Source organism: Symphalangus syndactylus, chromosome 12, assembly GCF_028878055.3.
Source record: "Symphalangus syndactylus isolate Jambi chromosome 12, NHGRI_mSymSyn1-v2.1_pri, whole genome shotgun sequence".
Classification (NCBI taxonomy): domain Eukaryota; kingdom Metazoa; phylum Chordata; class Mammalia; order Primates; family Hylobatidae; genus Symphalangus; species Symphalangus syndactylus.
The window spans coordinates 62,668,459-62,692,246 of NC_072441.2; the positions used below are offsets into that span (position 1 = coordinate 62,668,459).

Sequence of the window (23,788 nt, forward strand, 5' to 3'; positions counted from 1 at the left end):
CCTGGGAATGCAGCCCAGGAGGTCTCAGCCTCATTTTACCCAGCCCCTGTTCAAGATGGAGTTGCTCTGGTTCACACATCTCTGACAAAAAGACAGGTGGGATTATTCTCATTTTACAGATGGGGAAGGAAAAAAAAAAGAGAAGTGCATGAAGACACTTCTACAACTTCTACTCACTACTGGATTGTGCTTTTCTCGAAGTTTCCTAACAAGTTAGAGTAGTGAGCTCTCCAGCTGTGCTTCTGCTCCTTCACATTTGGGACTCTTTTTCCTTCTAGATCTGTATATTCTATCTTATGCATGCCCCATTCCATTAGTTAGTCATTTTTCTTTTTCAAAAATTTTTTAAATTTGTTTTTTTTTTTTTTTTTTTTTTTTTTTAGAGATAGGGTCTTGCTCTGTTGCCCAGGCTGGTCTCAAATTCCTGGGCTCAAACGATCCTCCCACCTCAACTTCCCAAAGTGCTGAGATTACAGGCATGAGCCATGGTGCCTGGCCCCTCAAAGTCAGCCATTTTCTTATTGGCTATTTTTCAAATTAGGTTGATCCCAACTTTACACTATTGAAAACACCATTGCCTGGAATATTATTGTATACCTATCTTTATCTAAATCTAATTATTTCCTTAGAATCTATTACTAGAAGTGGAATTATGGAACCAAAACCTTCCCTGTTCTAAATTTAGCTGACAAATGTTTTTCCCCAGGTGATACAGCTTATGATAGGCGCAGGAAGATAGGTAGGAGGAAACAGCAGTGTGGTGGTTTTGGATTAATTTACTAATTTACAACAAAGACTTTTTAAGCACCTACTAGGTTGGGCCTCAGGAGAAATCACGGGAGAGTTGTATCACAGGGGCTTTCCGGACTTGAGCCTGGGGTGTAAAGCAGGCAATATGTAAAGCTGGAGAGACAAAGATGGATAAAATGCCTTTAAGAATTTCACAGTATAACAACAGTAAGAGTTGTAAGAGTTATTATTACACAACACTTCTAAGATGTCTGATGAGTATCTCGAACTTGATGTGTCCAAAACTGTTTTTTTTTTTTTTTTTTTTTTTTGAGACGGAGTCTTGCTCTGTCACCCAGGCTGGAGTGCAGTGGCGCAATCTCGGCTCACTGCAAGCTCCACCTCCCAGGTTCACACCATTCTCCTGCCTCAGCCTCCAGAGTAGCTGGGACTGCAGGTGCCCGCCACCACGCCCGGCTAATTTTTTGTATTTTTAGTAGAGACGGGCTTTCACTGTGTTAGCCAGGATGGTCTCGATCTCCTGACCTCGTGATCCGCCTGCCTCGGCCTCCCAAAGTGCTAGGATTACAGGTGTGGGCCACCGCGCCCGGCCTCAAAACTGAAGTCTTGATCTTTCCTCTAAACCTGTTTTTCTTACTCTCAGGCTTACTTATTTATTAAAGTGATACAGCCATCCACTCAGTTGCCCAAACCTAGATCAAGGGGGTCATTGTTTATTCCCCCCACCCAGCTGATAAGATTCCAGCAAATCCTGTCCCCCTACCTACACAATATAGAAATATCAACCCAGTGTTCCACTCTGGTACAAGCACCACCATCTCCATCTACATGGTCCCTACATGGTCCCCTAACTTGTCTTGCCTTATCCACTCTGGCAACTCTGCAATCCCTTCCGCTAAAGCAGCCAGATTGAACTTGTAAACATCACACCATAACATCTCCCTGGTTAACACCCTCGAATGGTTTTCCATTTCACTTAGAATAAAATTCAAACTCCTTCCCACTACCTTCAAGGCCCTGTTTTTCTTCTGGTCCCTGCATTATCATTATATGGCTCTATCAATTACCATCCCTCCCTTAGCTCACTCAATTCGAGACACTCTAACATCAGGGGTTTTGCATTTAGCCCTTTCATCTGTCTGTGTGCCCTTCCTGGAACTTTGCAGGGCTTCTCCTCACTTCTTTCCGAACTCATCTGAAATCACACCCTCAGGCCTGCCTTCCCTGGGCAGCATGCTTATATTATAGCCACATTCTCCGCCTCCACCAACCCCCGCCCCCCACCCCACTGCCACCTTTTAACCTCTTAATTTTTGTTTCTTCTAACAAAGATTCTCTTCTTTGGCTAAAACTCTAGTCAGGCTCCTGTGAGTCCTCTGCCTACTAGGACTAACCCTTTGGGCTTCCCTTTCTGTCCTTGTTGAATCCAGTTTGTGCAAGAACTCTCCACTCTTGGCGTCTTAGTCCATTTTTTGTTGCTATAACAGAATACCAAACACTGGGTAATTTATAAAGGAAAGAAAGTTATTTTTTGCAGTTCTGGAGTCTGGGGAGCCCAAAGTCGAGGGGTTGCATCTGGTGAGGGCTTTCTTAAACTGCATGGTAGAGAGCCTCTCACGGTGAGAGAGCAAGAGCATATGTGCCAGCAAAGATCACTCTTCCTCTTCTTATAAAGCCACCAGTCCCATCACAGGGGCCCTGCCCTGACGATTTTATCTAAACCTAATCACCCCCTCAAGGCTCCACCTCCAAATACCATCAACATATGAACATTAGGTTTGTGTTTCCAACGTATGGAATTTGGGGGACACAGTCAAACCATAGCACTCGGTATCTGACCACCCTCAACATCTTAGCACCCTGTCCTGCTTTCAGCAATAATCCTGTTAGGTCAGTTTAGCAAGAAACTTCTTATCCTTGATGTCTCTCTTAGTAGTTTTCCATCCACTGACCCTCATCCTGCTCTTTGGTTATAAATCCCCACTATTTGTTGTTGGAGTCAGAGTTGAGTCTAATTCCTCTTCTTCACTGCAAAATCTGGTTGTAGTGGTCCCTGTAACTATCACCATGGGCTCTCTTACATAAAGTCCGCCTTACCATCTTTAATTAGTGCCATGAACAAATTTTCCTTTAACACTTTTCAGCATTTATTTCTCTATATTTGTCTATTGTTTGTCTGACCCACCAAGCACTGTTGTGTACCATGACTGCAGACACTTGTTCCTCATTTTATCCCACTGCTTGGTGCACAGGAGACATTTTTTAAATGTTTGTTGAATGAATGAATGATAAGCACTTGTCACAACTTGTTCACAACTCTGTGAAGACTAGGATCCTATCCATTTTGTTCATTACAAAATTCCGCCTAAGCCTTGAACAAGGCTATGAGTTATAAGTGCAAAGCGATTTAGAGGAAGGCGGGGTAACTAAACTGACTGAAGAAGCTAAGGGAAGCCTCACAGATAAAATTACATCTAAACTGAAACTGAAAGGAAGGAGGAAAACAAAAAAGGTCAAAAAGGGAAAGACTGCAGACAGAATATCGCGAGGTATTGGTCAGCCAAGATGGCTTCTAACACAGGCCGCCACACTTAATATGGCGGCCAGGGAAATTTCCTGGAGAAAATCACGCGAGAGGTGCATACTGAGGCTGTCCGCGAGTTAAGCTGGGGGTGTGGAGCAGCCAAGATGGAGCCGGCAGCCGGCGGTCCGGGCCCACTGATCGTGAACAACAAACAGCCTCAGCCTCCGCCACCTCCGCCGCCGGCAACCGCACAGCCACCACCCGGGGCACCGCGGGCCGCCGCGGGCCTCCTGCCTGGGGGCAAAGCCCGCGAGTTCAACCGCAACCAGCGCAAAGACTCGGAGGTCAGGAGCTTCGGGGGGCGAGGCTCGCACTGGGTCGGGCGGCGCCGGGGGTCCCGGGCCCGGGGCCACTCTTGGGGCCAGGTTGGGCTTCCCGGAGGGCTCGGTAGAGCCCTGCCGAGAACTGTCACTATACAGCGAAAGGAGCAGGAAGCGAGGCTGGCAGCTCCTGGGGTCGGGGGCATGAAGCTGGAGTCCTTGCGCTAGCTCCGCAGCCCGGGAGAGCTTCCCGGAGCCGGCGACTGCTGGTTTGCTCCCCTGGGCCCCAGCTGTGGGCGTGGCTTCGAGGCCCTAGCTCCTGGGGAAGCCGCCCTCGCCCCAGCCCGGGGGTGAGGAGTCGGGGGTCTTGGTGCACTGCAGGGCGCTGGGCGGCCGCGCCCCCAACCTGATCATCTCGGGCGTCTGTCCCTGGCACGCGGGCGCCAGCTCCTGGGTCCTGCCGCGCGCAGTGGAAGGCGCGTGTGGGCAGGGAAGGCGCCGGCGAGGATCTGGAAGGCACTTAGAGCCGGACCGAGCTAATTATCACTGAGAGTAGAGTAGGAGGGGGAAACATGCCCTGTTCTTCTGACCTGAGCCAGATCAAGCCATGGGTTGACAGTGCCTGTGGTGGGTATTGTGCCCAGTGCGCCTGATACTGAACTGTTAAAGATGAGAAATAGACATTTTAAGCATGCGTTAGAACCCAGCATTCCTTCCTCTCTCGCTAGTGAGCCGTTCCTGCCGTTCTGGAGATGGCATAGTCTGGAGCTGACTAGTAACCTCACCCCAAGTTAAAGAATTCCTCCCACTGCCTCCTTTTGCAGAATTCATGAATGAAGATACTCATGTCGCGGCGTTTTAGGGCTTCTTAATCAGCAGGTTCCCAGAGCACTTACTATGCCATCTCCTAGATTGATCAGCAGCCAAACTGATCAGCCAAGTTAATGAGAGGGAATTGTCCAAGCATAATGTACCAATTCATACCAAAGAGCAATGATACTATCTTTAGACCTGTGAAATCAGTTCCTCAGAAGCTTTTATTTTTTGTTAGCAAGCCTAAACCCCTGAGAAAACATGTCAACAATTGGCAAGCCCGAAGTAGACGTAATTTGAACTTGGAGTGAATTATTTGAAAAAACAAAAACACTGACCTTTTAGGAGCCCTTGCATGGTGGGATGATGGACATCAGTGTTAACTGCTCAGTTTTTCAAGTGTGGAAGATTACGAAAGTGGAGGGGGGTGAACCTACCTTCGTCATGAGAGGAGTTATCATTTTGAAAAATGGTTTAAAATTTTCCAGAGTAGCTATGAATGGTCAAATAAATAACTCTTTGACGAGTTTTAATTTCTCTTTGTACCCTTTAATTTCCACATAGAGGCTGGCTGCGGTGGCTCACGCCTGTAATCCCAGCACTTGGGGAGGCCGAGGCGGGCGGATCACCTGAGGTCAGGAGTTCCAGTCCAGCCTGGCCAATGTGGTGAAACCCTGTCTCTACTAAAAAATACAAAAAATAGCTGGGCGTGGTGGCTGGTGCCTGTAATCCCAGCTATTTAGGAGCCTGAGACAGGAGAATTGCTTGAACCTGGGAGGTGGAGATTTGCAGTGAGCCGAGATTGCACCATTGCACTCCAGCCTGGGTGACAAGAGTGAAACTCTCCCCGTCTCAAAAAAAAGATTTCCACATAGACTCATTACATGAAAGACCAGTCAAATGGACACATTTAAGCAGAGACCTGTCTAAATCTATTTCTTTATAGAGAGGCTGATGCCATGATCTTTCTTTAGTCATAGCTGAAATCGGTAGTTTGGGAGCCTCATCAGTGAATGCCTGGAGGACTGGGAGGCTGACATTTGATGAGAGCCCACTATGTACTACATAATTTTGATTAGTCCTTAAAAATCTTCAAAGTAGATTTTCATCATTGCCATTCAATGAATGAAGAAACCGAAGCTCAGTAACCTGTGAAAGTGTACACTGTGTTATCTCTGAACACAGCGTGGAGTTCTTGTTTGTGGGTATGTTTTTTGTTTTGTTTTGTTTTGAGACAGAGTCTCTCTCTGTCTCCCAAGCTGGAGTGTAGTGGCGTGATCTTGGCTTACGGCAACCTCCACCTCCGGGGCTCAAGCGATTCTCCTGCGTTAGCCTCCCGAGTAGCTGGGACTACAGGCACACGCCACCATGTAAAAATATATTTAAAAAAATTTTAAATATTTTTATTAGAGACAGGGTTTTACCATGTTGGCCAGGCTGGTTTCGAACTCCTGACCTCAAATGACCCGCCCACCTCAGCCTCCCAAAGTGCTGGGATTATAGGCATGAGCCACCTCACCTGGCCATTGTGGGTATGTTATGTCATTTTGTGGCTGGTCTTTGTCTTCCCAGGTAGATTGTAATTAAACCTAAAGACTTTACCTATTTGTTTCTCACTTCTGTCTTCCCAGTACAAGGCTTCCAAGATGGTGTGTTCTCAGTAATCACCTATTTCCAGCAGGAAAAAGATTGTCTTTGTCACATTTTCTCTTATGTGTGGGAGGGAAGTTGATCTGTTTGGCGGCTGCCTTCTTTGTCATTTCTCACTGAAATTTGAGACAAAGATGGGAAAGCTGAGCGTTTCAATACTCATTTTTGTCCTGAGCTGTTGACAGCCCACTAGCCAGAAAGAAGTTAAGACTTCTGGAATCTTAGCATCATATGGAATGGTCATTTACTGCACAAAATACATAGAAACCTTGTGTTTATTCATTTAACAAATATGTGAGTATAAATATTCATTCATTCACTTATTCATGCCAAGTACCATGCTGGACCTTGTGAAATCATTGGTGAGTTAAATGGATGATGTTCTTGTTCTCAGGGAACTTGCAGTCTTGTGGAAAGGCAGACACTAAACACATCCTATAATGATAAGTTATGATGAGTGCTCTGAAGGAAAAGTGTAGGATACTCTGAGAGGTTTTAGGAAACAAAATGTGAAAAAACATAAAAAAAAGTGGAGGCAGTGGTGTCCTGTAACACAACAGCATCTCGAAGCATGTGTTTCTGTGATAAATAGAGTGATCCTTTTTCCTAAAGCTCTCTCCTCTTGTCAGCAGGGCTATTCGGAGTCACCAGACCTGGAGTTTGAGTATGCTGACACGGACAAGTGGGCTGCGGAGCTCTCGGGTAACGCACAGACCTTTGTGTTATTTGGGGGTGGTTTTTTCCTTATTGGTCTTTAATAAAATTAAGAATGAATATCATTTAGGGCTTTATTGCTTTCCCTAGTTAGTTCTATCAAATGTATATATATATGTATAAAACATGTTATTTGATTCAAGCCTTGTGTATCTTATAACTTTGTGTTGTCCTTTACTTTTATGAAGTTGGCTAGAGCCCAGTCCCATTGTAAGACAGTGATGTTCCTTGGCTATCCACTGTGACCCTGATAGTGGTCTCTCCTCCGGCAATGGGTCATGAGGGATGCCTACATCTGTGCCCATCTGCTGCTGCCACTGCCACTCTCATGTAATGCGAGGTCGGTGTGAGCTGCTTCTCCAGCCTCTATAATACACGTCCTGCTCAAGAGGTAGCAGCCATTTGAGAGACGTATCCCAGGTGGCCATCAGCCCTGGCGTGACATGATGGGATGGATGCACATCGGACTGGAAGTGTCCAGATGGCATTCTGGCACTCTGGTTCTCTCTATTGTGCACATCAGAGCACTAAGATCCCTTTCATAATTAGAGAGCTTATTCCAGGAGTCACTGTGACTCAGGGGCAGAGTTGAGAGTGGAAGCAAATGCCTTGCCTTCTCTGCACTTGTGAGACCTGGTGTGCAATGCAGACATGGAACCAATGGTGATGAGACTTTGTTCTGACAGAGCTTTACAGCTACACGGAAGGGCCAGAATTCCTGATGAATCGAAAATGCTTTGAGGAGGACTTCCGGATCCATGGTGAGATGATTTCCCGCACTTCTTGCTTCCTTTGCCCTGCATGACGAGAGCTGCAGGTTTCTTTTAGGCATCTGAATGACCTGAGTCATCCTGGAACGGCCTGAGAAGCCTGCTGAACCCTGATGGTTCAAAGCCAGATACATGTAGAGTGGACTTGTGGCACATCGGTGGGAGCTTTTCAGAATGTGCATATTGGGGGAGAAAAAAAAAATCACGTGATTAAAATTGCACCCAAAATACCAGCGTTTCAGTTTGGAAATCAAATTCATAGAGCAGCAGTATGATCTTACCACTTATATAGGGCGTAACTTGTCTTTCTGGTCCTATGCCAGTCATGAATTTGGTGATTTAACATGGGTCCATGCCATTGTGAGGATTTTTCTAGGCTCAGGTGTAACTGGTTTCTTGCCCTGCAGTGACAGACAAGAAGTGGACTGAGCTGGATACCAACCAGCACCGGACCCATGCCATGAGGCTCCTGGATGGCTTGGAAGTCACTGCCAGGGAGAAGAGACTCAAGGTGGCTCGAGCAATTCTCTATGTTGCTCAAGGTATTGAGTGGACCTCCCCAGGGTTCCCTGGCACCTCTGCCCACTCAGATGCAGGGAGGGGCTCAGTGAGCTGAACCCTGTATTGCAGGCACGTTTGGGGAGTGCAGCTCGGAGGCAGAGGTACAGTCCTGGATGCGCTACAACATCTTTCTCCTCCTGGAGGTGGGCACGTTCAATGCTTTGGTGGAGCTTCTGAACATGGAAATAGAGTGAGCATTTTTGAGAGGCTGAGTAGGGAAGGGGAGGCTGGGGTGGGAAGGGGGACAGAGCTCGCAGAACTAACTGGCTTTGAGAGGGTTAAATGGGGCAGAAGCTCTGGTCCCAGGCTGTGTTTTGACCACCTGGGTTGAATAACGGAGTTGGTCACTTACACCTTGAAGACTAATGGAGACTAATGACAGGTCCCTGCGGCTCCCTGATGCCAGAGTTTTTACACCAGACAGTGCAGGCCCTGCCCAGGCCTGGGGTGCTCCTCAGAAGGAGACTTTTCACTTTGAGCTCTCTTTTGAACCTGCAGACTCTGCTGTGTTCGCCCTGCAGTTTCCCCCTTGTCAGGAGGCCAGGCACAAGACTGACATGGGCTCAACCAGTGCCTGGCCTTGCCTGTGTCACCTTTTTCCAGTGGACAGGTCAGCTGCTGCTCATCTAAGGATAACACCATCAATGATAATAGCTAAGACCGCTCATTGAGTGCCTGTGTGTCCCGGGCATTGTTCTCAGAATATTACATGTGCTAATTCATATTAAGGATATAGGTATTACTCTCATCCCCATTTTACAGATGAGGAAACTAAGGCGCAGTTAGAGCCAGGATTCAAACCGTGGCAGTCCAGTGCATGGCTGGGTTTTTTGTTTTTGTTTTTGAGAGAGTCTTGTTCTGTTGCCCAGGCTGGAGTGATATGGCACCAACTTGGCTCACTGCAACCTCCACCTCCCAGCTTCAAGCGATTCTCCTGCCTCAGCCTTCTGAGTAGCTGGGTTTACAAGTGCCTGCCATCACACCTGGCTAATTTTTGTATTTTTAGTAGAGATGGGGTTTCGCCGTGTTGGCCAGACTGGTCTCAAACTCTTGACCTCAGGTGATCCACCCGCCTCAGCCTCCCAAAGTGCTGGGATTACAGGCATGAGCCACCATGCCCAGCCATGGCCTGGGTTCTTAACCGCTGTGTCCTGTGGCCTCTTGTGCAGTCCAAGCACGTATCACAGCATTTTGTTTCCCCATTGGTCAGTACTTGTCAGGGACATCACTTATCTTCCTTCTTGGAGGAAGATGCTGACTCTCAAAATCTCCTGCAGCAACAGTGCCGCCTGCAGCAGTGCTGTGAGGAAGCCTGCCATCTCCCTGGCTGACAGCACAGACCTCAGGTGAGGCGAGCAGCAAGCCTGGGCTCCCGAGCGTTAGTCAGAGATGAGATCAGAGCAGGGTGTGGGAGGCTGTCTATGGGTGTCATTGCTGTGTGTGCTTCTGTACACGTCATCTGCATGTGTGATGGGCTCAGTGTGAATGATGAGTAGGAACTGCTGAGGGCTTGTCCTAGGTGGGACTCTGGGTTGAGACTCCCAAAGGCAATCCAGGGTCAAGTGACTTATTAGAGCCACAGCTAAGTGTGGGCCTCCTACTCACCCTGTTACTCAGGACCTGGTCGTGGGGTGTTTTGTATTTGGATGAAACACTTGATGATATTCCCTGGACTCCCACCTTCTTGTGTACACAGCTTGATGCTCATCTTCATTGGGTTAGACCGGACAGCTTCCTAATGTTTCATAGCTGCACAGGAGCTCACAGCAACTGCTGACCACCAAGATCACCCCTCAGTTTTTGAGGGTTGAAATCTGGCTCTTTTTATGAATTTGGAAGTTTTTAGACTAGGTGGTTGTAGTGTTCCCTCCTGGGTGTTAGGATCCCTGGGTGTCACCTCTCAGCTCCTGCTTTCCATTTCCTCATCATAAACCCTGTTTTTGTTCTCACTGTGACCCTGTTCTGCTTTGACCCTACAGCTCACTACCACCTCTGTGGTTGTTTTCTTTTCAGGAAGCTTAGGGTGGTAAATGCTTTTGGCCATTCTTGTTCATACTCATTTATTCAGCTACCGTTTATTAATAGTAAGCCCCTGCTTTGTGTAAGCACTTTGTTAGACACTAGGGTGCTCCTTTGACCCCCCCATCCCACTCCATTGTGAGCTGGCTCTTGTCATCAGGGTCCTGCTCAACATCATGTACCTGATAGTGGAGACCGTTCATCAGGAGTGTGAGGGTGACAAGGCTGAGTGGAGGACCATGCGGCAGACCTTCAGAGCCGAGCTAGGTAGGACCCTGGGGATCCTCTCTAGAGGCCCTGCCTGGAAGCTGAGGCGGAAGGCTTTGGGAGGGTCCTGATACCTTTGTGTCACCTCCAGGCTCCCCGCTGTACAACAATGAGCCATTTGCCATCATGCTGTTTGGGATGGTGACCAAATTTTGCAGTGGTCACGCCCCTCACTTCCCCATGAAGAAAGTTCTCTTGCTGCTCTGGAAGACCGTATTGGTGAGCACCTCCTTGGAGGAGAACTCAGGTGCTAGGGGATGGGCAGTAGGGAGACTGTTCCTTGAATATCCTTTTGAATATTGAATTATGTGACTGTAAAACTGCTTTGGTAAAGAAATTATTTAAAAAGCTGCTGAAAGGAGATGACAAAAGAAGTGCCACTATTGTCCCCTTGCAGCCAACGAGGACGTAGGCCTTGAGTCAGAGTAGGCTATTGGCTCTCTGACCCCTGGAAGCTGTTTTCTGTCATAGAACAGCTCTCCCCAGACAAGTTGCCTCTCAGCAAGCAGCTCTGGACCTGGAGTTTGTAAAGGGATTTGAGGCAAAGTTACAGCTGGTGTAATTGGGGCGCTGTTTGGATGTCACTTGAAGGGGCAAGAGTGAGCCCTGAGCCAGCCTCCATTTTCTTCAGGATATGGTGTCAACCTGACTCTGTGTCTAGGTAGGGAGGGACTGGGAGCCAGGGTGGGCTGTCCAGCACAGTGGGCTTGGAGTGTTGTTAGCAGCCAGGCCATGCCAGGAGGCCTTCCCAGGAGGAGTGGCATGGGGAGGCAATGGAGGTGAGTTGGGCCTCTGCTACACTGGGGCTCATCCTTCCTTTCAGAATGGGTCAACTCTGGAGCCAGGGCTCAGTAAGTGTAGGATTTCTTAAGAGTCATTGACACATTTTATCTTGGCCACACATTCTGTTCTTCATAAAGCCTTGCTAAGGCCAGAGAGGAAAGCCGAATTGCTCAGAAACAGTAAAACTGAGCAGTCTAAAGCTGGATGTTGCTGGGGTTTCTGCTTCTTGGGAGATGTTTAGATGAAGCTTTTTTTTTTTTCTTTTAAATTTGAGCAACCAACTGTATTTCTAATTTGACTTTGAAAGACTTGCATGTACAACTTGTGAAACATACGAGTCTCACCAACTTTTCTAGAAACTTGCAGGGTTGGGCTTTTTGCTTCTTTTTAAATTGAAGAGTATGTCATAGGTGCAGAGTTAGTGTATCTGCACTAGGGTCAGTCAGCCTGCATCTCTACTCTTTCCTTGTTCCTTTTTCTCCTTTGCCTTGCGGATGTTGTGGAATTCTCCATGGGAGTGGCTTCAGTCCGTTGTTCGGGGGTTGCCTGGGTCTCTATAAAGACATGGGTCATGATGTCATGGGTGCTTCTGAGCCTGACACAATGGTCAGGGACCAGCCTGTGGACACATTGACCCTGGCTCTGCTTCCCTGTCTGTGATGCAGTGCACGCTAGGCGGCTTTGAGGAGCTGCAGAGCATGAAGGCTGAGAAGCGCAGCATCCTGGGCCTCCCCCCGCTTCCTGAGGACAGCATCAAAGTGATTCGCAATATGAGGGCAGCCTCTCCACCAGCATCTGCTTCAGACTTGATTGAGCAGCAGCAGAAACGGGGCCGCCGAGAGCACAAGGTAAGGGCTACAGAGGTCCCTGTGACTCCTGAGGGCCCTCAAGGTGCATGCTTGCAGCAGCACAGTCCTTGGAGCAGGGCTGCTGGAAATGATCTCTGATCAGGCAGTTAGAATCATGCCTCCACGGCAAGGACACTTTGTCCCCAGCTCTGGTCCAGTTTATGGTGAGTGCTCAGCACGTGGTGCTTTTGAGGGACTGCAGCCAGAAGTAGTTGATGGTTTGGCCCCCATCTTGCCTCCCCCTCTGGTTTTTCCACTGTTCTTGCCTCTACCAGACACCCCTATGTGCTGTGTCTCCTCTGGCCGCACTTCCCTGGTCTATGTCCTCAGTTGGCTCTTGTCTCATCTCCCTTCCCTGGTTTCAGGCTCTGATAAAGCAGGACAACCTAGATGCCTTCAACGAGCGGGATCCCTACAAGGCTGATGACTCTCGAGAAGAGGAAGAGGAGAATGATGATGACAACAGTCTGGAGGGGGAGACGTTCCCCCTGGAACGGGATGAAGTGATGCCTCCCCCGCTACAGCACCCACAGACTGACAGGCTGACTTGCCCCAAAGGGCTCCCGTGGGCTCCCAAGGTCAGGTGAGTCTCAGACCTCCAGAGCACTCATAGCTCCTGAGGCCAGAGCCCTCACACCCTTAGGCCTGCCACCTGGCCTGTGTCACCATGTGTGGTCCTCTGCAGGGCAGGCTGACCGTGGCTCTGGGATGAGGCTCTCTTAAAGCACACTGTGCTGTCCTGAGGGTCTCAGGGAGGCTGGCCTTGCTGGTGTCACACAACATGGCCACCATGTGGCTACGGAGTCAGTAATTGGAGTTAGCTCTTGGTTAGATGTGCTAGTGAAGGGGGACAGGAAACAAATAAAAACAAAAGCATTTAAGCAAACATGTCTCCACCCATCCTGGGGTTGTATATGATTTTTAACAGAAAAATGATAGATTAAGGAAGAGTTTCTTTAGAGCCATAATGAAAATGTTTGAGATATATGTGGGTAAATCGATGGATGGAACGGTACCTGGAGATATATAAATGGTGTCTGTTTGATAGGCAGCAACTTAAGAAATAGATGAACATGTGAGAGGATATAGAAGTCACTTTCTTGATCCAGGTAAAGCCTCAGTTTTCAGTGATCTGTGAAGGGAATGCAAAACAGATCATCAGAAAATGCAAGGTATGCTGATTGTTTGGGATAGGAAAAGTGACCCATATGAAAAATCAGTAGCCTATAGCTTTAATTGTTTAAAAGTTTTAATATTTAAGAAAGTCTGTTGACAAACTTGTCATACTATCTGAATAAAGTATGTTTTTAAGTTTGATGTATCCCTTTAATTTTATGAGTAAACTAGTTAACATGTATTTCCAGGTTACTGATCCAGCAAAATTATAAGAAACATTAAAATACTCCGAAAATTTCAGTTTTTTCCCTTTTTTCAAAGAGAAAAACAATTGTGGGTGACTTCTGGCTTCACAGTTTCTGGATGCTGTGTTTTTGTTAACTGTAACACTTTGAAATAGCATTTGCTAAAAACCTTTTTCTTTCTCTTTTTTTGGTGATGTGGCAGAGAGAAAGACATTGAGATGTTCCTTGAGTCCAGCCGCAGCAAATTTATAGGTTACACTCTAGGCAGGTGAGTAAAAGCCGAGTTCATTTTGCTGTTAGCTCTCCCGGCCTTTGGTGTTTGGGATCCCAGGTGATTTGATGTCGAGACTCAACACAGGGCCTTCTTTATTCTCCAGTGACACGAACACAGTGGTGGGGCTGCCCAGGCCAATCCATGAAAGCATCAAGACTCTGAAACAGGTGAGTGGCTCTGGGTGAGCTTTTGGCTTGTTTGGCCCTAAGTGAGTAGAGTGAGTAGAGTGAAACCAGCCTGTAGGGAGAGGCCTTTTAAGACTGTTGTCTGCCTGCAAGAACCTGGGGTAGAGGCCGGGGTGGACTTTGGAATAACCTTGCAAACAGTCTTTCATAAGTTTTGCTTGTTTTATTGTAAGTTTTACTTGTTTTAGCTGAGCTTTTGTTTGGGACTGACTGGAAAGTCTTTAAAGATTATATTACCTGACCACCGGGCACCAAGGCATGCGCCTGTAGTCCCAGCTACTCAAGAGGCTGATGCAGGAGGATTGTTTGAGCATAGGAGATCAAGGCTACAGTGAGCTATGATCATGGTCCTGCACTCTAGCCTGGGACACAGAGTGAGACCCGGATTCTTTGGGAAAAAAAAGGATTATATTACTTGACAGTTGTTGAAATTCTAAAGAACTCAATAAATAGCCCTCCTTTTCCTTGCCTACGTTCTCAGGCGGTTGAAACAGAGGAGTAGGCAGATGGAGATTGTAATGCCAACTTTATAGCTCATAGAGCCATGGAGAATGAGGCTTAAGAACACAGCAGTAGTGTCCTAATACATTGTTCCAGAATTAGGCAGAGTTACCTACCAGTCCCAGGCAGTGTGGGGAGGTTCTGCTAAGCCTGGTGGTATGGAGGAGAAGAGAGCACAGACTCTCAGCAGGCAGACAGGTTCTTAAGGGAAAAGAGAAGGGTGAGGACAAGGCCGCCCTGTGTCCCCTCCCATACTCTCCAATCAGAGAAGGGAGGAGTGAGTGTGTGGATGGGGCAGAGAGAGATGAGGGGTGTTTGGCAAACCTCTGTCCCTCCACATGGGAGAGAACATTGAGAGTGGGGAAGAGGCATCTCCCCTAACAGCTATCTGGAGTGAAACTTTATATGTTTTTGAAATATATTTTTGGAATTTGTAGTACTAAGTGGTCTCTCTGCAGCTAGGCTTTTTGAGTACTTGATTTTGCTTTCAGTTTTTCTCCTGTCGCTGTAGCCATCTGAAAGGCCATTTCCCTCCTTTAATTTACTTTTTTTCTTATCTACCGTGGGCTTCTTACCCTTGTTGCAAGAGGAAGGGGCCCTTTTAGAAAAATATTTTGGGGCCAGGCATGGTGGCTCACGCCTATAATCCCAGCACTTTGAGAGGCCGAGGTGGGTGGATCACCTAAGGTCAAGAGTTCAAGACCAGCCTCACCAACATGGCAAAATCCCATCTCTACTAAAAATACAAAAATTAGCCAGGCGTGGTGGTGCACCTGTAGTCCCAGCTACTTGGGAGGCTGGGGCAGGAGAATTGCTTGAACCTAGGAGACGGAGGTTGCAGTGAGCCAAGATCATGCCACTGCACTCCAGTCTGGGCAACAGAGGAAGACTCCATCTCAAAAAAAAAGAAAAAGAAAAATATCTGGGTTTGGGATTTTAGTTAGGGATTTTTGTGGTGACTTAATCCTCTTTCAGAAGACTGTGTTTGAAGACAAATGTGTGGAGTTTTTGCTAGAGTGCAGGGAGTTTGGCCAGAGAATGTTTTCCCCAGCCCTTCTTTTCCCATCTCTCCCTCCAGCACAAGTACACGTCGATTGCAGAGGTCCAGGCGCAGATGGAGGAGGAATACCTCCGCTCCCCTCTCTCAGGGGTAAGTTGGAGGTCCTCAGGCCAGGCGTGGTGGCTCACTCCTATAATCCCAGCACTTTGGGAGGCCGAGGAGGGTGGATCATGAGGTCAGGAGATTGAGACCATCCTGGCTAACACGGTGAAACGCCGTCTCTACTGAAAAAAAAAAATTAGCCGGCCTTAGCCGGCCATGGTGGCGGGCGCCTGTAGTCCCAGCTACTTGGGAGGCTGAGGCAGGAGAATGGTGTGAACCCAGGAGGTGGAGCTTGCAGTGAGCTGAGATGGCGCCACTGCACTCCAGCCTGGGTGACAGAGCGAGATTCCCTCTCAAAAAAAAAAAAAAAGTTGGAGGTCCTCTTCAGCCCCCGGGATCCCCAGCTCTTCCCAGGCATTGTGCTGGGATTAGACCACAAGGTTGCCCCAGGCCCTGCCCTCAAAGAGCTCCCAGTGCACAGGCTGAGACACATCTAGTGCAGGGTTAAGAATACAGACTGAGTCAGGAACCTGCCTCTGATGCCTGGGTCCACCACTTTGTGGATGGCAACTTAGGCAAGTTACTGGGTCTCTATGCTTTATTTCCTTGTCTGTGAAATAGGAATAATAATACCTTTATAGGGTTATAATAATAAGGATGAACTGAGTTATTACAAGTAAAATGCTTGGCACGTTGTTTGTGTTCAGGGTTTGCTGTTATCATCATTAACATCGTTATGTACATGACTGTTTACAGGTTTTCCTCCAGCCAGCTAGCAAGTTGGCTCAGGAGATTGTATTCTGGGCTGGGGTTTTATGCTTGTACCCATTACGTTAAAAGGGAGAAGAAGAAGTTGAGCAAGTCCCTGCAGAAACCCTCTACCAAGGCTTGCTCCCCAGCCTGCCTCAGTATATGGTGAGTGGCGCCTGCAGTAGGACCCTCCCACTACACTGGCCTTAGAGCAGGCCCTGCCATCCTCCTGCCACCTGCGGACCAACAGGAGTACTGCTCAGAGCTTAATTTTGACCCTGGGCTCTCAGACCTGTGTCTGAATGGTCTACTCTTCCCAGATTGCCCTCCTGAAGATCCTGTTGGCTGCAGCACCCACCTCAAAAGCCAAAACAGACTCAATCAACATCCTAGCGGACGTCTTGCCTGAGGAGATGCCGTGAGTATCGTTCTGTGAATGAAGCAGGTGGGGCAGAAGATAGATGGAGAAGGGCAAACGTTTTCCTCTTATCAGGTTGGTTGTTGTTGGCCCAGCTTCTCTACACGTTAAATGTAGGTATTTTTGACCCAAAAAAAGGAAACTACGAGATTAAAGAGTTTCACTGGTTGGGGAGGTGGCTTGGTCCTGTTGGCTTGGATTCTAGTGTAGACTCTGCCACTGAGCGAACTCCTGAGTGAATTGGGGAAAGTCATTTCCTCCTCTGTAAAATGAATGGGGCCACCCTGGACATTGCCCCAAAGCCCCCCTCTCCAGCTGTGATCGGGACACCCAAGATGAGGAGGGTTAGTTTGTAGACAGCTTGCCAGCAACAGCTGAACCTGTGCCAGGTATAGAGACTTCCCTTTTCGCCAGTGATTGGGCACGCAGAATGCTGGCAAATGTCTCAGGGCGATAGAGTGAGATTCTTCAGAGCTCTTCTGCTCTGTGCCCTGTACTTGTCTTTCATGTGAGAGTCCAGATTGAGCTCATGTTCTACTTTGAGAAGGACCTGGACCTTGACCTGATCTTCTGCCTGCCTGGGCCACCAGCCCTGAGCCCAGCTTCTGGGTGGCTGTGGCCCTGGAGTATGGCAGTGATGGCCAGGTGAGGGAGGAGGCAGGGGTTGACTAATACCAGAGGGAGGATCACAGAACACTAGGCCATCATGTGATGGTCCTTGGAAAAAAGGTTCTAGAGTCAAATACTATATATTTGATTCATGGATTTCTCTTATAAGGAGGAATTCCTCTTACAAAGATGTACGATGAGAAGTCCTGAATTAAGAAACCAATGTAACTCAGTGCTTCCTAAATTTATCTTACTCCAAAACCCTTTTTTCCATGACATGAAACTTGCCAATATCCTGGTATTCCACAGAACACATTTTGGAGAACTCAGGTTAATATGGCAGCAGAAGCTTAGGGGAGATCTTGGAAAGGAGAAGAAGTTCATTTTTGGAGGAAGGGCAGAGAAACAGACTGAGAATGTATTTGAGGGCATCATGGGGAAGAAATAAATTGTGCCAGACTACATTGCTTGGGAGGTGGATGGGGGAGCCCTCGGCTGACTTCTGAGATGTAGTTGGGGTGAGTGGGGAGGTGGGAGTCTTTGCCCAGGGGGGCTCAGGAGTCCATCTTTTCTGTGGGCACCTAGAAAGGAGGTACTGCACATGCTGGTGGCTTACCCAGGCAATTATGTTTCCAGCACCACAGTGTTGCAGAGCATGAAGCTGGGGGTAGACGTAAACCGCCACAAAGAGGTCATTGTTAAGGCCATTTCTGCTGTCCTGCTGCTGCTGCTCAAGCACTTTAAGTTGAACCATGTCTACCAGGTACCCGCAGGGCTTTCCCTCCTGTCCTGTGGGCTGGGACCTTGGGCACTGCTGCTCCTCCAGCCCACAAGGACGGGGGCCTTGGCCTTTGACCCGCTTGAACTCTGCATGAATGTTCTAAGACATGGCCCTCCAGCCAAGGCCTTTCATCCCTTGAGGAAAGAGGGCAAGGTCCCAAGGGCCGCGCCTTTTTTTTTTTTTTTTTTTCCTGTTGGCTTCAGTTTGAATACATGGCCCAGCACCTGGTGTTTGCCAACTGCATTCCTTTGATCCTGAAGTTCTTCAATCAAAACATCATGTCCTACATCACTGCCAAGAACAGGTGATGAGGGCCAGGGACCACGCAGGGGTGGGAATGGTCAGACGGCAGAGTTCCCAGCTGGTATTTCCCACTGCGTCCATTTTTCCAGCACCTATGAGCCAGCACTGTGCCAGGCATCAGGACACAAAGATAAATGAGACATGGCCCCTGCCTGTGGAGAGCCCAGTGGGTCAAATCTGAGTCTAGCTAGTCCTGCCCCAGGTGACTTGGTTTGTGCCTGGGCAGGAGGGTTTTCATCCCAGGATCTAGTACTTTCCTCCCTGTCCCTTCTGTACTTTTTTTTTTTTTTTTCTTTTGAGGAGACCATGGGCTGCTTGCTCTCTCTGAGGGGCTTGGCCATGTGCCTTGTAATGCCCTGTCTGCTGACTCTTAGCCCCTGCTGTTGGCCTGGTGCCAGCTGTACTTGACATTACTTGCTCGTCAGTGTGATATACCACAGGGCGCCGGCCAGACCTTGTCTCCAGAAAGGTTTGGCATAAATTAGTTGCCCTGAGCGATCTCCTCCCCCACCCCACATTGATTGCTGTGGGGGAAGCTGTGAGGGTCTCTGCCCCTTACAAGATCAACAAGCTGGCCTCTGGCTACAGGGGTGCCTTACAAGTTCTCTTGTAACAGATATTTCCTCATCTTATAACTGGGGAAACGGGTGGGACAGACCAGGTAGATTCCTACTTCTGCTCCAACAAGTGAGGGAGGAAAGCTGGGAACTGTCTCAGGCACGGCTGCTCCACCAGGCCCTGGGCCTTTGCTCATGGTGGGCACCTGGGTCCTCTCCCCTCTGCAGCATTTCTGTCCTGGATTACCCTCACTGTGTGGTGCATGAGCTCCCAGAGCTGACTGCAGAGAGTCTGGTGAGTGGCTGGGCTCTCCTCAGCTGTTCCTTTGGCACCAGGGTCAGTGGGTAGAGAGCCTGCCTACCCCAACACTGCAGGAATAGAGGTGTCTCCCACAGGTGAAATCACTGTGGAGTGCCCGGCTTTTAAAGCACTGTAAGTATACAGAAGGGCCAAGAGGAGGGCTCTTGCAGAGCAGAGAGATTTGGATTTAGGGATTAGTCAGGGAGTGTGGTCTTCAGGGGCTGCTGATCCAGAGCTCACCTAGTAGAGGGCTTCTCTCCCTTAACACTGGACTCGGCAGTAGGAGCTCTGGGGCAGCCCAAGGCCACAGCTCCCAGTATCATGGTTCATGTTTCCTGTAGGAAAAGTCTAGGGAGCCTCCCTCTTCCCCTAGTCCCCTGCCAGCTTCTGGGATGGAGTCCTGGGGCTGCTCTGAGAGCAGGGGGTTCCTGGTAGAGGCCTGGAGACCCGGCTGTCCTGAGATAATGTGTGAGGGACTTTTGGAAACTGCTGCACACACTGCAGCCATGAGGGCTGATTGTTCCTGGGTTTACCCTGCAGGAAGCAGGTGACAGTAACCAGTTTTGCTGGAGGAACCTCTTTTCTTGTATCAATCTGCTTCGGATCTTGAACAAGCTGACGAAGTGGAAGCATTCAAGGACAATGGTAAGTGAGTCAGTGCAGTCAGCAGGCTTGGAACTTGGAGCTCAAAGAAGAGTGCTGGGAGCAGGGAGTCCCCAGGGTGGGGGCTCACTGTGCCTTCTCACTGAACTTTGCTGTAGCCATATCCTTGCATTTTAAGGGCCAATTCCCAGTTCCTTGATGAATTGAACTGGAAGCTGGAAGAGGCCAGTCATGCACTGAAACAAATCTACATTTATAGAAGAGCTTTTTCCATGTCGTCTTAATCTTGATTGGTAACATAACCAGGGTTCTGAGAATCTTCCTTAACTCTGGGTCTGTGGATGCCTTTGGGGTGGGGAGGTCCTTGAATCCTCTGATAACTGTGTGTACATGTACACAGGAATGTTTCTGGAAAGAATCCATAGCTTTCTTCAGATTCCAAAGTGACACATAGTTAGGGTGACCAACCATCCTGGTTTGCCTGGAACTCTATTGGTTTTAGCATTTAAAGTCCTATGTATCAGGAAACGCTTCAGTCCAAGGAAAACTGGGATGGTTTGTCACCCTGACCATAACTTCCAAAGAGTTAAGCAGCAGTGTGATCTGGGGTGTGTGCATCTATTTCTATCTTCAACTTGGGCTGCTTGCTTGTTTCCCTTCCCAGATGCTGGTGGTGTTCAAGTCAGCCCCCATCTTGAAGCGGGCCCTAAAGGTGAAACAAGCCATGATGCAGCTCTATGTGCTGAAGCTGCTCAAGGTACAGACCAAATACTTGGGGCGGCAGTGGCGAAAGAGCAACATGAAGACCATGTCTGCCATCTACCAGAAGGTGCGGCATCGGCTGAATGACGACTGGGCATACGGCAATGGTGAGGCTCTGCACTCAGCCAGATTTGGGTGGGAGTGTGTCGGAAAAGGCGACATCTTTCACTCCCTGCCCATGGTACTCAGGTGCTTCTCTGCCCTGATCTTCCTCCCAAGGAACAGGAAGGAGCCTAGCTCCTGCTTTTGTAGCATCAGGATGGGCACTCTAGGAAGGACTTTGAGAAGCTACCCAGGCTTGGCATCTGCGATCATCCCCATCTCCCCCTGTACCTCCAAGTCATTCCTTTTCTAGAACTTGTTGTAAGACTGTCCCCTCTCTTCATCCCCATTTTGGCCACCTAAACTCTTATAGCTCTTGACTGGCTTTTCTGCCTCTAATTCCTTCCCCTCCATCAGTGTCTCATATTTCCCTAGTGATCCTTTTTTTATGTTTTATGTTTATCCTTTTAATGTTTTTTTAAAGATAGGGTCTCGCTCTGTTGCCCAGGCTAGAGTGCGATCTCGGCTCACCACAACATCTGCCTCCTGGGCTCAAACTACCCTGCCTTAGCCTCCTGAGTAGCTGGAACCACAGGCACATGCCACTGTGCCCACTTAATTGTATCTTTTTTGTAGAGACAGGGTTTCACCATGTTTCCCAGGGTGGTCTTTTTTTTTTTTTTTTGAGACAGAGATTCTGTGGCCCAGGCTGGATTGCAGTGGCATGGTCTCAGCTCACTGCAACCTCTGCCCCCCGGGTTTAAGCGATTCTCCCCCCTCAGCCTCCCAAGTAGCTGGGACTACAGCTGGACGCCACCACGTCCAGCTAATTTTTGTATTTTTTGTAGAGACGGGGTTTCACTATGTTAGCCAGGCTGGTCTCGAGTTCCTGGCCTCAAGTGATCCACCCGCGTTGGCCTCCCAAAGTGCTGGGATTACAGGCATGAGCCACTGTGCCCAGCCTTCTCAGGGGGTTCTTGAACTCCTGGGTTTAAGCGATCCACCAGCCTCGGCCTCCCAGAGTGTTGGGATTACAAGCGTGAGCCACTGTGCCTGGCCCCCTAGTGAATCTTTTCAACATGCAGATCCTGTGCTGTTACCTCCCTAAGTAAAATCCTTCATTAGCTTCTTATTTCCCTTAGAATTAGATTCAGACTCTTAGGCAGGGCATGTGAGGCTCCCTCATCCTTTTTCATTCTCCTCCTCTGTAATCTGACCCAGCTTCCTTTTCAACCTCCTTATGGGCTGTCAGTCCAGCCTCCATCATACCCAGAGCTCCAGGCACAGGGAGTGCTTAGTTCCTGAACATAGCCGTGTGGTTCCCACTGCTAGGCCTCTGCAGGCACTCTTCCTTCACCCACAGTGTGTCTCCCCTGCCCACCTGGGCTGCTCTGTGTGTGCATGTTGCTGCGTTGTTGCGTTTCTGGAATATACCACCATGGCTGAATGACTGTGTCTGTACTCTCAATGCCCTGTGAATGTGTGCAGGCCCACAGTGGCACACGGTACCTGGTTGGGGAGTTGAGAGAGAATGAGCAAATGAGAGGATCTCCAGGTTCCTCCCTCTGACCCCAGAAAGCCAGGGAGAATGCCACTTTGAAAGAAATGTATTGTACACATGGTTCTCCCTCTCTGGGTCTACATAATCCCTACAGTATAAGCCTCTTTCTCAGTACCTCTGGCTTTTCTGCTTGTACTTGACTCTCTTTTGGATCTAGGAAGGAATTCCTGGCATCTTTCTGAGGATGAGCTCGGAGGTATCCTGCTCTTAGTTGATATTCCTGGCCAGGTCCCTGAGCTGCAGTGAATCCATGGGGATCTGGTACAGGGCGTGGCTCCTAACTGTGTTTCTTCCTGCTTTGTCTCAGATCTTGATGCCCGGCCTTGGGACTTCCAGGCAGAGGAGTGTGCCCTTCGTGCCAACATTGAACGCTTCAATGCCCGGCGCTATGACCGGGCCCACAGCAACCCTGATTTCCTGCCAGTGGACAACTGCCTGCAGAGTGTCCTGGGCCAACGGGTGGACCTCCCTGAGGACTTTCAGATGAACTATGACCTCTGGTTAGAAAGGGAGGTCTTCTCCAAGCCCATTTCCTGGGAAGAGCTGCTGCAGTGAGGCTGTTGGTTAGGGGACTGAAACGGAGAGAAAAGATGATCTCAAGGTACCTGCAGGACTATCCTAGTTCATTGCTGCAGTGCTCCCATTTCCCACCAGGTGGCAGCACAGCCCCACTGTGTCTTCCGCAGTCTGTCCTGGGCCTGGGTGAGCCTAGCTTGACCTCCCGTTGGTTCCCAGGGTCCTGCTCCGAAGCAGTCATCTCTGCCTGAGATCCATTCTTCCTTTACTTCCCCCACCCTCCTCTCTTGGATATGGTTGGTTTTGGCTAATTTCACAATCAGCCCAAGGCTGGGAAAGCTGGAATGAGATGGGAACCCCTCCGCCATGCATCTGAATTTCAGGGGTCATGCTGACGCCTCCCGAGACACACAAATCCTTGCTTTGTCAGCTTGCAAAGGAGGAGGGTTTAGGATTAGGGCCAGGGCCAGAAAGTCGGTATCTTGGTTGTGCTCTGGGGTGGGGGTGGGGTGTTTCTGATGTTATTCCAGCCTCCTGCTACGTTATATCCAGAAGTAATTGCGGAGGCTCCTTCACCTGCCTCAGCACTTTGATTTTGGACAGGGACAAGGTAGGAAGAGAAGCTTCCCTTAACCAGAGGGGCCATTTTTCCTTTTGGCTTTCGAGGGCCTGTAAATATCTATATATAATTCTGTGTGTATTCTGTGTCATGTTGGGGTTTTTAATGTGCTTGTGTATTCTGTTTACATTAAAAAGAAGCAAAAATAATTCCCGTTGGCTTGTCTACAGGAAATATGGCCTATACATATCTCCTCCAGGTCTAGAAAGTGTTTTTTTCCGCTAGCATTGCTGGTCAACGCTTGTCCTTGCCAAGCTGCCTGCCTTTCCCATCCTGGGGGAAGAGGAGAGGGAGTTGGCATTTATCCAGTGTAAGTTAACCCCACAGTAATCTGGGATTGCTCTCGCCCAACTCCAGGGCACTAGGTTACTTTACTGACACGTTGTCCTGCATCCCTGGGTTTGCTGTAATTTCAGTAGGAGCCCCAGGTTTCTCTGGATCACATCACTGAGCTGGCCTCAGCCAAACCAGTGTCAGTGCTAGGGAGGGAGGGGCTAGGTCAAAGCAAGGGGGTCAGCTGCTCT

The 23,788-nt window shown here is 48.8% G+C and overlaps 1 protein-coding gene across 3 annotated transcripts; it reads left to right on the plus strand.

Moving 5' to 3' along the window:
- Positions 1–3,394: 3,394 nt before the first annotated feature.
- STRIP1 (striatin interacting protein 1) lies at positions 3,395–23,413 on the plus strand. 3 transcript variants are annotated; one of them, XM_063624552.1, is made up of 21 exons: positions 3,395–3,618; positions 6,690–6,759; positions 7,458–7,532; positions 7,949–8,083; positions 8,172–8,292; positions 9,380–9,448; positions 10,282–10,388; positions 10,480–10,607; positions 11,837–12,019; positions 12,385–12,602; positions 13,583–13,648; positions 13,758–13,821; positions 15,419–15,490; positions 16,283–16,357; positions 16,513–16,610; positions 17,856–17,982; positions 18,204–18,304; positions 19,089–19,155; positions 19,702–19,806; positions 20,429–20,633; positions 22,437–23,413. In XM_063624552.1, exons 1-21 carry the CDS (start codon positions 3,439–3,441, stop codon positions 22,682–22,684), a joined length of 2,514 nt encoding a protein of 837 aa, XP_063480622.1. In that variant the 5' UTR covers positions 3,395–3,438; the 3' UTR covers positions 22,685–23,413. The 3 variants fall into 3 exon arrangements, with proteins under 3 accessions (XP_063480622.1, XP_063480623.1, XP_063480621.1); XM_063624553.1 differs by having other exon boundaries at positions 3,404–3,618; positions 11,837–12,025; XM_063624551.1 differs by having other exon boundaries at positions 3,409–3,618; positions 6,687–6,759.
- Positions 23,414–23,788: the final 375 nt, after the last annotated feature.